This window comes from Danio rerio, chromosome 3, assembly GCF_052040795.2.
Source record: "Danio rerio strain M-AB ecotype USA chromosome 3, GRCz13ab, whole genome shotgun sequence".
Classification (NCBI taxonomy): domain Eukaryota; kingdom Metazoa; phylum Chordata; class Actinopteri; order Cypriniformes; family Danionidae; genus Danio; species Danio rerio.
The window spans coordinates 1,544,715-1,558,756 of NC_141023.1; the positions used below are offsets into that span (position 1 = coordinate 1,544,715).

Below are 14,042 nucleotides of genomic sequence, written 5' to 3' on the forward strand. Positions count from 1 at the left end.
CTTTTGCATTGTTTGCTGGTTTTATTCAACAACACTAGCATAAGCCGAGTGTTTAGTGCGAGTTGGAGCTGCTTTGCCGTATGGTGAATGCAGTAAGTGACTGTTATCATCAATAACGTTACCTGATTAGCACAAAAGTTCAGAACATTCAAAAACAGAAAAAAACTTAATATTACCTATGAAATGTTCTGCCTTTGTGCTTTGTTTTCTTTGTTTGCTCGTTACTACACTCGTAGACAGCGCTACAGACCCGCATCTTCACGTAATAACACTGTCTTGACTAGTGCGGTTGAATGACATTTGTCCTGGGAGCACTGTACCAATGTGGCGGCGCTATTGACGCATGCTCAGGGTCCCTATGCAATATCTAGTGTATATATTTATGAGCGCACACACCGTGACTATAAAAAGGCATTATCAATGGAGCGCAGATATTACGAGTGACCATGGCAACATCTTAAAAAAAGAGATCACCATTTCTTTCTCCAGCTGAACTTGATGTGCTCATGCAGAGTTATAGCAAATATGACTATATATTTTTAAAAAGAAGCAACCATCAGTGAACCAGAGACAGTTAGCATGGGAAAACAGCTGCTCAAGTTAATGCGTAATTTTACATTTAAAGTATTTAAATATTTAATTATAATAAAATAAGTAATGTGTGATGTTTATACTTTTTTTTCTAAACTTTTATACACGTTTATTAGTTTTAATAGATTTAACGGTGTGTCTGCCTTTTTTCTTGATCAAAAGATAGAGTTTGATATAACATTTAGAAGGTAAGCAGTGCTAAAAATAATTTTTAGAAACAATAATAATCCCATTAATCTATAACAGTACATGTCGAAAGTCAGTGAATTTAAACTAATTATTTATTGTTCTGTGTGTGACTAAAATGTAGGCAATATCTGTGTTTCCATCCAAATATATTACATAAATTTATGAGCAAAACTGGAATATTGTATCAAAGATGTGAATCAAGCAGCGTTTCCATCCAACGAGTCAAAAAGAACAAATCCATCACTTCCTGATTAACTGAAGCCAAATATCAACAGTAAAAACAGAATTTACTGTGGTAGAAGAAGCTGCATCAATTATTTATTTAGTAAATGTACTTGCGCCTCAGAAGACAATGAACACGTGGGGGCGTTTGAAGCCATGAGACGCGGAGACTCTTGACACGCTCCAGATGTGTGGAGGTAATTAATAATATACACTAATACTGAAACAGTTCAGGCATTTTAGAATGGCTAAAACAACATTTAAGACGTGTTACAGTGTGCTCAGCCTGCTGGTTTGTCCATTCACACACATTTTAATCATCAAGACCTTTTTTAATGCACATAATATAATTTGTTCAGTAAAAGTGTTTCCATCGTAGTTTATGCGCATATTTTCTATCAAATAAAAGTTTATCCTGCTCAATTGTGCATGTGGGTTTTATGCATATTTTAAAAAGTTATGTGCATCATGATGTTTCCATCAATTGTTTTTATGCACATCTCCAAAATGAGCATTAAAATAGGTGGGTGGAAACGTAAGGCTAAGGCGAGAAATACGCTTCATCTTTAAAAAAGGGGAGGAGACCGACAGAAACTCTGAGTTTAGAGAATAAAACCTGCTCCGAACCAGGTTAGATTCACAGAGTAACTGACCACAGTAACTGACTCTGAGTTAAAGTGACCTCTCTTTCAGAAACAGGCTTGACTTACCCTGCCTTCTCGAGTTTAACAAACCTGCCATTTTGAAATGGAAAACCCAGAGTTTCTCTCATTTCAGGTTAAAATACTCTGAGTTTTCACTTAACCTCCTTTCTGAAACAGGCCCCAGGGGTCCGTTCTTCGTACGTGGATTACTCAGTTAGCTGGATTTGGTTGTTGACGATTTGACACGATCCAGGATCGTTTCGTTCTTCAAAGCTGATCCGAGAGTTGTTGTCATAGCAACAGTTCTGCTAGCTCAAACCTGATCGGAAGCAGGTTCAATTCATATAAACAGGATTAGATCGGCTCAGTTCAAGCAAAGATAATACAGAAAGCATGTTCCTAATTCTGATATTTTTTTACGGTACTAGTTATATAGACTTGGAAAAAGTTATTATTTTTGTAACTATATATATATATATATATATATATATATATATATATATATATATATATATATATATATAAATATAAACTATATATATATAAGTTATAGTCATTAATAAAATAAAGTTATAAATATTAATAAAACTTATGCAATCTGCACCCCTGAAATTAAAGTACAAAGACTGCCACCTGGTGGTGCAAAGAAAAAAACTTATTGATATGAACTTTTTAGATCGCTTTAGTACAAATTGTGTATAATAAATATGCAGAATATGTGACTTTTTAAAAGCAATAATACATTTATGCAGTCATGAACATGTTTTGATAGTTAATATAGCAGTAATTTGATGCTTCACAAAAGTTGCAGACGCCTTTACCAATATGAAATGCTTTTGTATCCTCTTATTCTTTACACCGATTAAAAAACGGCTACTATAATAAAGAAAATCTTTTCTAAATGTGGAACTAAATACATTGATTTGCATTGAAATACATGATGAATACTCTCGACACATGAAAGTGTAAAGCCTGCAGCTCACAACAAATGTGGAAGGTTATTGCGTGTCATATTTAACAAGCCGTTTACTGCTAATTTGATGTAATTTTGCTCACATGGATAATTGAATATTAATCAAATGATGTCATTACGCTGCTGTGCCGTCAGCCAATCGCTGCATTGCTGATCATGATTTCGAGGATGGATAGATCTGTCCTTCACAACACATGCAGCGATCTCAGATCAGTTCATCCAAACATTTTAATCTGATTCGCGAACTTGTTTGAAGAACCAAATTAGCGAGAGATCAATTATCAAGATTAAAAGATCCAGGATCTGCCAAATCATCTTAGATCATTTAAGCGAGCTACGAAGAACAGACCCCAGATCAACAATACTGAAGCATTATCGCACCTATGAATCAAATTATTAGTCTTTTCATGCAAGTTTGTAAATTAGCATGAAACTTTGAGGTATTGATTTAACCCAGTGGTTGAGCTAAAAAATATTTGGTGCTTTGTTGGGTTATTTTAACCTTTATTGAAGCGTATTATTGTTATATATGTTTACATAATGTATTTGACAAATCATTTTGAGGGAAAAAAACTGTTCTGATCAGTTCAATGTTTAAATAATTTAATCATTAAAAACAAATAATGCTAACAGTGCCCCCTTGTGGCGCATGTGAGTTTCGCCATCCTTGCATTCCTTCACCAGTCACAACACTGAACGACTACCGGCCAATTCACCTTATTCTCCGCAGGCGAGTGGACGCTGCCATTTGAATCTTTTTGTCTCGCGACTTCCGGTCACATTCACTTTCATTCATTTTTAGACGTTAAAAACTGCTCGTTACGCTGCTTGATGTTGCAATTTAATATTTTCTTATTATATTATGCTACTTGGTCTGTGTAGTCATGCAAACATTTGTGTTGAGCAAGTAGTTTGGCCATTTTCTGCCGTTTATTATTCTAGTCATTTCTCCCATAGGCGACTAAATCGGAAGTTCTAAGACAATCGCGAAAACAGGCGCACTTCCACATTTTAGAATAAGGTCAATACCGATGACCTAGTCTGTCTTATATTGTCCTCGCAGACAATCGCACATTGTTTGAGGGGTGGTGGAGCGAGATCATTACATTTTCTACATTAAACACACATCAGCATTCAATAAGAAACTGTCGAATGTTAGTATGTTATGTGGAGCAATACAGTTACAATGATGACAGCTCCTTGGCTTTTTAGCTACAATTTCCACAGCTTGTTTATAGATAATATACAATGGTTTTAATGCTGTAAAGTTGGTATGGGACCAGTTTCTAGCACAATAAGATAAGTGAGGGAAAATCACTGCCATAGGTAACTGATGCCTAATGTTTCTGTAAATCCTTTTTTTTTAAACGAATTTTTGAAGCTGCGTCACGGTCATGACATAATAGCGTGTATTCCAGCGTGCAGACTGGACGTCTGTGCCAGAGTGTGTCTTATTACGTCTTACAGTGTGCTGCATTAATGCATGAGTAAAGCTTGGTTCAAACCAATCAGCGCGCTCTATTGTGCAACATCATTAATATTCATTACTGTCACAGTGTTTAGACGACAGAGACGCCACGTTGTGTTGGCAAAACAAGCGTGAAGTGTTGCTTTTATAGTTTGCTGCAGTGAAGTTTTGTTTTCATTTTCTCTCTGTGAGAGCGCAGCTGGAGTCACGTGTGGATTAACAGTGTACGCGACGCTCGACAACAATAACTTACGTGTCTAAGGAGGATTATTGTTTACCTGAGAGCTGTTCTCATCTGCAAACGCTGAGATCCGGATTCGCTTGTCGTCTCCTCTTAATAAAGACGCGGCTCTAGTTGCTGGTGATTGTCCTGTCTCTACAGATTTGGTAAGTGAGCGACCAGTGCTCTTTGTTTATTCAGTTTGTTTGTATCGAACTAAGTTAACTATTGCACCGAGTGTAAACACGTTAGCACCACAACCAAACTTTAACCTCGTGTAGGATTTTACCGCATTTAGTGACTGGAATAAGGCGCCTATTTCTGCTTTCACTCACCCCAAACATGCTCTGCTTGCATGATTGATTAATATCATCATATCCAAATACTTTATGAATAATATTTAAAACATTCTTCGGTGTTTACTGTTTTTAGAAAATATCTAAAATCTTTTTTAGAGAGGCTTTTGAAAAATTAAGTTTAATAAGGCTTTAAAACAGTTTGATATAGTACCTAATTGTTCTAGCTAGGTTTTGTTAGTTTTTTATTGGTTTATTTATTTAATGTGATTTTATTATATCAGATATTTAGTTAAGTCTTTTAGTTAAGTATTTATATTAAGTCTTTAAATGATTTCAATAAAGTTTAGGCTATTTTATCAAAATATGACACTATTGTTTTGAGTCTACAAAATGGACAAGAAATTTGTAAAGTTTAATGTCTTTCTGTTGTATTCATATAGTGTATTATCTCCAAAAGAAATAAAAACAATAAAAAATAAAAGAAAAAAGCCGCTCGCGGCATCAACAGAGCTGTGAAGGGAGCGCTCTTTTCCTTAGTGTCACACACACACACACACACACACACACACAGGCATGTGTAACAGAAATGAGCTCATTTTATGAATATTAATAATCAACAATAACGGTTTATTCTTACTTATTAATATTCCGGCTTATGCTTCAGTCAGTTTGGTCAAACAAACATATGATTGTATATGATCATGCTCGCGCGACCGAGCGGACTCCCAGATTATGAATTTTAATTATCAACAATAACGAATTATTATTAATCATTAATATTCCGGATCAATTTATTGTTAATTTGACCAAACAAACACAAGCAGAGCCGCCGCTCTTCTGAGCGGACACGGTAATAATCTATTTATTTAGAAAAAGGGAATTTAATTGCTACTTCTTGCGAAGTAGATTAATCATTCAAAAGTTTTAAACAACTTATAATAGCTAGGCAGGGGAATCTGTATTTCAGTGACATTTTCTCGTGAGGCAAACAATACGATTCATTTGACTATAATGGGATTTATTGACTAGTCAGACGTAATGAACAAACAAACACACAAACGTACATTAAACACAGAACAAAGGTAAACCACGTGGAGATATCGGGTCTATAGAACGTGTAACAACAAAGAGGAATAGTAAAGCTAGGAAATAGAGATTTCAGATAAAAGAGTGACAAAACTTTCAGTTCCACACGCACCATTAAGGATCACCAAAATTAAAAAAACACCTTTTTGATAAAAGGGGCACAGCTTAATCGCATAACTAAAAGTACCTGGACTGAATGTCTGGGATCTCTCTCTTTATGCTTCCGTCCTGATGAAACTCCTTTGATGTCCATCTTGATGTGTTGGGTTTGTAATACAGTTCTGAGGAACGCGATCGCAAACTTTAAACTGAGTTTACTTTGCCGGAAAATAAAGAAAAGCGTGGCGGGAAAAAGTCCATGCGACTTAGAAGAGCCGCGTGGCCCGAAGGCCACCTTTTTGTGAGTTCTTTGTTCGGACGATCTCTGAGGATGTTTGGGGAGAAGTCTGGTTATACCTGCGGGTCACGTGACAACCCGTTCAGCATTCTGACCAATGATTTCAGGGGAAATTGAGCGCGCAAACCTTCCTTTGTCTCGAGGCTGCTCGTATGCAAATTTGAGTGTCCGCCTAAAGCATGCGGACAGGCATTTAATACAGGGCTTTAAAGAATAAAGCAATGCGAGTTATGGTCTTGCTCTATGCATCATGTGTTGTAAAATGTCAGCAGAAACCCATCGGTACCAAACATGGGGGGTTTAAAAGTACATCAACAGAATTTTTCATATCCTTACAATATTTACGCTTTACAAAGGCCTAAAGGGAACATGCATACAGGTTATAAGAGAGGTTACACAGGTAAGAAAAGTCAGAAATGAGATACAAAGTTTACAAAACATAACACTTTAGTCTTGTGCTGGTTCAGGATTTTTTTGAGTTAATTTTCTTTCTGTCGGGACAGCCTCGTGGGTGTGTGTGTGTGTGTGTGTGTGTGTGTGTGTGTGTGTGTGTATTTGGGCAGGAATGTCTTTGAAGTTCCCGGCTTAGTAATCCAGGGACACTGGAGAGATAAGTCTGTCCGGTGTATCCAGACTTGTGGAGCCAGGAGTCGTAAAACCGTCCTGTCGACTAAAACCAGACCGTGATAAAATCAATAAGTAATTTTATGTGGACTGTACGCTACACATCTAAACGCACACAAACACACCTTTTAAACTTGACAAAAACTCTGGAAAACCTTTACTGTCTGCTGTGTGTTTAATATGGTGTAAAGATTATTATGCAGTACTGAAACATCAAGGAGGACGCAGCAAAGAAAGTCACTTATAAATTAAAACTACTTTATTATTTTATGCAACAGCCTTACATTTAAAAGAGAAACATAAGGGCAATCATATGCAAAAAGACCCCAGCCTATATATTGTTCCAGATGTTTTCTTTCCCTTATTTATTTATTTGTTTGGCGCATGTACTCATGTGCGATCGGAAAACTGCCCCCGTCTGACCTATTACTCCCCGAAAAAGGCCGGCCGGTGGCCCCAAGAAAGCCCCGATTTGGCCTGATTAGGCCCGGAAGTGACAGTGGAAACCCCACTGGCCTTGGCTCGCTCGCTTTAGGCGCGATAGTGGAAACGCGGCTACTGAGTACATGTGAAAGGTTTCTCTACAGTGTGAATCCTCTCGTGTGTTTTCAGGTTTCCTAACTGACTGAATCTCTTATCACAGTGTGAACACTTGTACAGTTTCTCTCAAGTGTGAATCTTCTCATGCGTTTTCAGATTTGCTAATCGACTGAATCTCTTATCACAGTGTGAACACTTGAACGGTTTCTCACCAGTGTGGATCCTCTGGTGCTGTTTCAGATGTTCTACCTGACTGAATCTGTTATCACAGTGTGAACACTTGTACGGTTTCTCTCCAGTGTGAATCCTCTCATGTATTTTCAGGTTTCCTAACTGACTGAATCTCTTATCACAGTATGAACACTTGTACGGGTTCTTTCCAGTGTGAATCCTCTCATGCGTTTTCAGATTTGTTAATCGACTGAATCTCTTATCACAATGTGAACACTTGTAAGGTTTCTCTCCAGTGTGAATCCTCTCATGCGCTTTCAGATTTGTTAATCGACTGAATCTCTTATCACAATGTAAACACTTGTACGGTTTCTCTCCAGTGTGAAGTCTCTCATGTGTTTTCAGGCTTCCTAACTGACTGAATCTCTTATCACAATGTGAACACTTGTACGGTTTATCTCCAGTGTGAGTCCTCTCATGTTTTTTCAGGCTTCCTAACTGACAGAATCTCTTATCACAGTGTGAACACTTGTACGGTTTCTCTCCAGTGTGGATCCTCTGGTGCTGTTGCAGTTCTGCAGCTGTACTAAAAGTCTTCACACACTCAAAGCACATATACTCTTTAACACCAGTGTGGATCTTCTGATGTCGTCTTAAATGTGACAGCTGTGTAAAACTCTCTCCACACTCAGAGCATGAATAAGGCTTCTCCTTTGTATGAGTTCTGAGATGGAGTTTCAGTCCTGACGCCCTCAAAAATGTTTTCTCACATTGATCACATCTGTGGGTTCTTTCTCCTTTGTGAATCTTCATGTGTTCATTAAAGGATGATGACCGGCTGAAACTCTTCCCACACTGAGTACATGTGAATGGTTTCTCTCCAGTGTGAATCCTCATGTGTTCATTAAGGTAGTATGAGTGTCTGAAACTCTTCCCACACTGAGTGCATGTGAATGGTTTCTCTCCAGTGTGAATCCTCATGTGTTGATCAAGATTAAACTTGCTTGTCAGACTCTTTCCACACTGACTGCAGGTCAAACGATGCTTGTCTCTTTGCATTAAAGCATCTTCAGTCTGTAAATGAGGTGTTTTCTCAGCTTTTAGGAGTTCATCATCTTCACTCTCCTCACTCTCTTCACTAAGATCTAAAATCAAGGCAAAGAGGTTCAGTTTTTTTGTGCAACCCCAAATCAGAAAACATTGGAACAGTACAGAAAACACAAATAATTTATTGTATTTATTGCAGACAATAGGAACACAAAATATTTCATGTTATGTACATGACATTTGGATATCTCACCTTCAACTGTGCATAACATCACTGAAATTCCTCCAGATTCCTTGAACCTTTTAGTGCGTAAAGGACAAGAGCACAAGCCTACGCTGAACAATTGTGATCTCGGATCCCTTAGGCGGCGCTGCATCAAGAATCCTCATTTCTCTATCAGCGATATCATCACGTGGTCTTAAGACTACTTTAGCAAAATCTTTGTCAAGTACTACAATACATAGTTACAAAAACAAACGCCAGTTAAAACTGTACAGTGCCAAAAGGAGTGTACAGTGTTCAAGGTGCAGAAGGTGATCGTCTGCAGAAACATGCGTTGTTGTGCTGGCTAAAAGTCTCTTCACATTCCGATAGTACTAAAGTAAGATGGTACTAAGTACTATTCTGATAGTAGTTAAAGTAAATGATCTGAATGTGTTCATATGTATTCTCATATTCTGGATAAGCAATAAAACTAAAAAATGTTCATCCAGTGTGTCAGCTCGCAAATAACTCAATTACGAGAACTCACATTGTCTGTCAACACATTTGAATGTGTATTTCTGCGCAGCCTTTTTAAGCAGACAGATACGTCACTCACGTGCACACGTGAAGCACGCATTCACCGCCAGTGGTGTTGTAAAGTCACTAATTACAAATCCTCAAGTTACTGTAATCTAGTTTTTCTCAAAAATTGTAATTTGCTAAGTAGTTTTATAAATGTAATCGTTTACTCTTCCTACATGTTTAGTGCAGTATCTGTACTTTTACTCCACTACTGTCCTTCAACCTGCAGTCATTACTTTATTATGTCTTGTCTATGGGGATTAGAAAAATCAGTTCTGTGATTCCTGTCCAATCAAATCACACATTAAAGGTAAACTGCATCATAATGAACTACCTCAAGACATGGGCACTTTACATGGCAGCAAACTGTTTGGAAGCATTAAAAGTGTTCAAGGAGATGTTCAAAATCTTTACACGCATTGACCCAGAGACTGCTTAGATCAGGGATGCCCAAACACAGTCCTGGAGGGCCGGTGTCCTGCAGATTTTAGCTCCAACTTGCCTCAACACACCTGCACGGATGTTTCTAGAAAGCCTAGTGTGAGCTTGATTAGCTAGCCCAGGTGCGTCTAATTGGGATTGAAACTAAACTTTGCAGGACACTGACCCACCAGGACTGAGTATGGGCACCCCTGGTTTAAATGCTTGTCACTGTTGAGAAGATGATGGATGTTTACTGTATGATGACCAAAATGGCCTTAAACACCCAGCAGGCACAAGATGTCAACATGCCGTCAGATTGAAATTGTACCCTGACGTTGTGGAGATGCTGCATTTATTTGGAAATTAAAACTGGGTTTACATCAGAACTCAACATCAGCCCGATGTCAATGTACAATGTCCAACCTAAAACCAACCAAATATCAACATCTAATGATGTCACAGCTTGACGTTGTGTCGACGTTTCCACTATGACGTCTATCAGATGTGGATTTTTGGTTGCCATAACTGCTGAATAAATGTCAGTATTTGACTTCAATAGGATGTTGGTTTAAGATGTTGGCTGGACATTGGATTTTGGTCACTTTCTAACAACCTAAAATCAACCAAATATCAACGTCATTTGATATCATTATTGGACATCAAAATAACACCCCGGACTCATTGTGGAAACGTAGCCCCGCAGACAATTCTGCAGACTATGAGATACGTCCCGGGAGGAACGTATTCGAGTGTTTTTTGTTTTCGCGGAGACGGAGAGACCGCTGTGCACGCTTTTTCGCATCTCGGGCGCCTCTCGGGAGCGCGCGCCGTTCACGCTTGAAAAGCTGCCGACCCGGCCGCCCTCCTCTTCCTCCTCCTCCTTCCCTAAACCCGAGCAACGGTTTGCAAAAGCCGTCCAGAAAAAAAAAAAAACGGCCTCGTCTTCGATTTCGACCGTGTTTTCGGATCCCGCCGCGTTCTCGCCCTTATTTTTCAGATTCCTTTTTTCATCGTACCTGATTTCTGGAACCGCTGTTCCCCAGAATCGATCCCGGTTGTTGTCCCCGCAGTTGGCTCCTCCTCCTCCGGGGCCTCCGCTCTGCCGACGCAACGCTGTGAGCACCACACCGCCCCGCAGCGTTTGCTCGAAAAAAAATAAACGCGTCCGTACGTACCTCTGGCCACGTAAATCGCGGTCTCCAGAAACGTCCGCGGGGCTACGTTTCCAGAATGAGCTTGGGTTGCAAAATAATGTTGTCTTTAGACGCTGGCTAGACATTGAACTTTGGTCACCTGACATCACAACCTAAGTCTAAACTAATATCAACATCTTAAGACATTGTGTGTCTGCTGGGCAATGACTAAATGCACTACAGAATGTTACGTTTACACACCCATCCACAAATTACATGTAAATGCATCAACTTTTAACAGCATAATACTCACTACTAAGGAATTAATGCTCAATTTCGATTGTCGAATCAAAAAATAGAATCGTCGATGCTGCCACGCCCCCATGTCACGTCAGCTTGGCTTGCAAAGCGGGCAAAAAACACGCTTGTTGAAGTGCTTGTTAAACTGCAGACGCAGGAGACCCGTCGACAGAGCTTAAACCCTCTCCTCTTTCAATGAAGTCACCGGTGTGAAAGTATTTTGGATTTCATGTGAGTTATGTTGACAACATTCGTGTTGTCGACAAAAAAAAAAACACAGTTTGCAAGCTCTGCTATGTATGTAATGTTATTAGGGTTGGGCCGATAGACGATGGGCGCATCGCGATCGATGAGTCATTTTAGCGAACACCTCAGATACTGTTGGCTGGTTCCAGTTGGTTGTGCGTCTTTTTTACCGACGCCATTATAACGACACAGATCACTGCCTATTCACGAGTCCCGCAGAAAAAAGTGATGGACAGGTGGTAATTATGTGTGTATCTTGCCTTTATTCATTTACTGTATGATTTGGAGAGAAAACAAAGACCATGCAGGTCAGGTAGTTTAAACGGTAGACTACAAATAATTAATTCGTTATTAATTTATTAATTATTCATAATTGAAAAAATGGAATCGAACAGTGACTTTAGAATCAAAAATGTAATCGAATCGAGGATTTGGAGGATCGTGACACCCTTACTCACTACTCAGGAGTAATTTTAAAAGGGCTACTTTTTACATCTACTTTCAGTACTTTAACCCTACTCGCACTACATTTTTAGGCAAGTAATGCTACTTTTACTTAAGTATGCTTTTTCAGTACTCTTTCCACCACTGGTAAACAGAGGACAGGATATTTCTGTGTTCAGCTCTCCTTTATTCTGATCTGACCTTTATTTAGTTTAATAACAGGACTTCAGTAAATGTGCTCTTCCACCTGACCAGCTTTACTGAGCTGAAGATTGATTTATATCCGCACATTTGTTCATTGTTGAACAGTGGCAGTCTGTGATACACAGTTTTGGGGAAATATAATCTTGCACCCGCTGGCCTGTCAACAACTACGCTTGATTTCAAATTTTTCAAATTTACTTCGGCCTTATGATCATAAATGTGTAATAAAGATGAAAATAAAAGACAGCTGAGTGTCCATCTCTGTTTCCCCCTGAGAATAGAAAGTGAATTTACACTTCTCCTTTTATTGAAACTCTTGAACTCTTTTGCCTATAGTGCAGACGATACATCAGATGAAGTGTTCAAAGCTTTTTCTGAATCAGGAATAAACACAAACCTGTTTGTTCTTCAGTGTCTTCATCTGTAATTCTGCAGGGTTCTGGATCACTCATCTTCCCACTGTCCTTCAATAAACTCAGATTTGACTTCTGTCTGAAGGTCTGATGCTCGTCCTCACTTGTAGACTGATGGGAATATTCCAGTATTTATAGCTGAAATGAAGGAGGAGGAGCTTCACTAACAGAGAAACAGATCTGCCAAGACTAATGTAGTGTAGCGTGTGCAAAACAAAGCCAGCGGCCTATTGATGTCTAATAAACCAATAGACAACACAAGAGATGAGCACATTCCACATCTACATTATAGAGATGAGCATGAGCACTTAAAGCGCTTTTGCAGACTAATGAATGTGTCCAGGATCCAAACATCAGTCTACATTTATACAGAAACCACAGCTTTCATGTGCTGCACATAATCACACTCCATGAGTTTAGCTAGCAGTTAGCACCTGTGTGAGCTTGTGTTGGGGTAAAGTTGCTTTTATATTGGCACTTTCAGACGCTCTTCTTAATAATATCATTTCAGAAAAGTTTTATTTGCACATTCTGATTAGCCAAATCATGCTAGCAGCCAACAACTGACAAAGTACAGCTGCACAATCCAACAGAAATAAAGCTAATCAAATGAACAAGAGTCGACTCTCTACTGAACAAACATTATTGAGTTTATTTGACATTTTCTGCATTTATGAGGGGAAAGCTTGGTTATGGATGTGGGGAAATTTCCACTTGTGTGACTTTGATAAATCAGATATAATAGTTTGAAAATATTGACAGAGACATGTTTGAGTATGTTTACAGTACTGTACAACACAAGTCTACACAAAAACACTCACTATTTGGGTAAAAACTAATTTTTTTCATGGCAAGGTTGATATTTACATGTGATTTCAGAACAAATATCCAAAGTACCACAGTAAACAATATAGGGAGCATGTCAGAAGTTTTCACTGAAGCCATGTGTGTAAATAAACCAACTTTACCTCAGCGGTTAGTGGATGAATGAAGTGTTTAACTATAAGTGAGGAGAAAAGTGTGTGTAAAGCTCTGAGCAGCCTGACGAATGGCGGAGCGCCTCTATTGTAGCCTGCTGTAAACCTCCTGAGACTCTACAAGACTTCTGACTCCTTTCTGTCCTCAACTTCTTTGTTTTTATTCACTTTTCTGAGCTAGGCCAGTTTCCCACAGCACATGTAGTATTATAAGTCACACTTACAGGCGATTTGAGAGCGAATATTGAAAGTAAACAATATGAGGCCGTTAAAATGAGCTGTGTGAATGTAAAAGCAGCTTCAGCTCAATGTGTGCTGTTTCTCTGGCCTCTAACACAGTATACAGAATAATAATGAGTGCATGTAGAGCTCACACAGGAAATAAACAGCATTATTAAACATGTTATAACTCTTGTAACATTAGTCAGCTTCACTCACGCTCAGTCTCCAGTAGTTTGCTCTCAATTCTCCACGGAGATTTCTCACATGCAGGAACAACGATCGTGTGAGCAGCAAATGAAGCAAAATCACACGACTGCAGCCACTACACACTCACAAACTGATGGAAAACGGGAATCTTCCTCTCCTTCACTGCTGTATCCACTACATCTCTCTCTGTGTGACTCCTGCTTCACACTGCGCGC

At 38.9% G+C, this 14,042-nt stretch overlaps 1 protein-coding gene across 3 annotated transcripts; it reads right to left on the reverse strand.

Annotated features, from left to right (window-relative positions):
* Positions 1–5,607: 5,607 nt before the first annotated feature.
* LOC792627 (uncharacterized) lies at positions 5,608–14,019 on the reverse strand. 3 transcript variants are annotated; one of them, XR_015480231.1, is made up of 4 exons: positions 13,837–14,019; positions 12,406–12,559; positions 8,363–8,569; positions 5,608–8,279 (listed from the first exon to the last, which is right to left on the reverse strand). XR_015480231.1 is itself a non-coding variant. In XM_087243698.1 (3 exons), exons 2-3 carry the CDS (start codon positions 12,458–12,460, stop codon positions 7,380–7,382), a joined length of 1,245 nt encoding a protein of 414 aa, XP_087099824.1. In that variant the 5' UTR covers positions 12,461–12,559; positions 13,837–14,019; the 3' UTR covers positions 5,608–7,379. The 3 variants fall into 3 exon arrangements, 2 of the variants coding, with proteins under 2 accessions (XP_087099824.1, XP_087099825.1); XM_087243698.1 differs by having other exon boundaries at positions 5,608–8,569; XM_087243699.1 differs by having other exon boundaries at positions 5,608–8,569; positions 8,725–12,559.
* Between the last annotated feature and the right edge of the window lie 23 nt (positions 14,020–14,042).

Bases quoted from the DNA above. Each gene is read 5' to 3' on its own strand.
- LOC792627 (XM_087243699.1), bottom strand. From the start codon at position 8,848: ATGCAGCGCCGCCTAAGGGATCCGAGATCACAATTGTTCAGCGTAGGC. The intron at 8,570-8,724 runs GTGAGATATCCA...CCTTGATTTTAG, and splicing joins GATGTTATGCACAGTTGAAG to ATCTTAGTGAAGAGAGTGAG.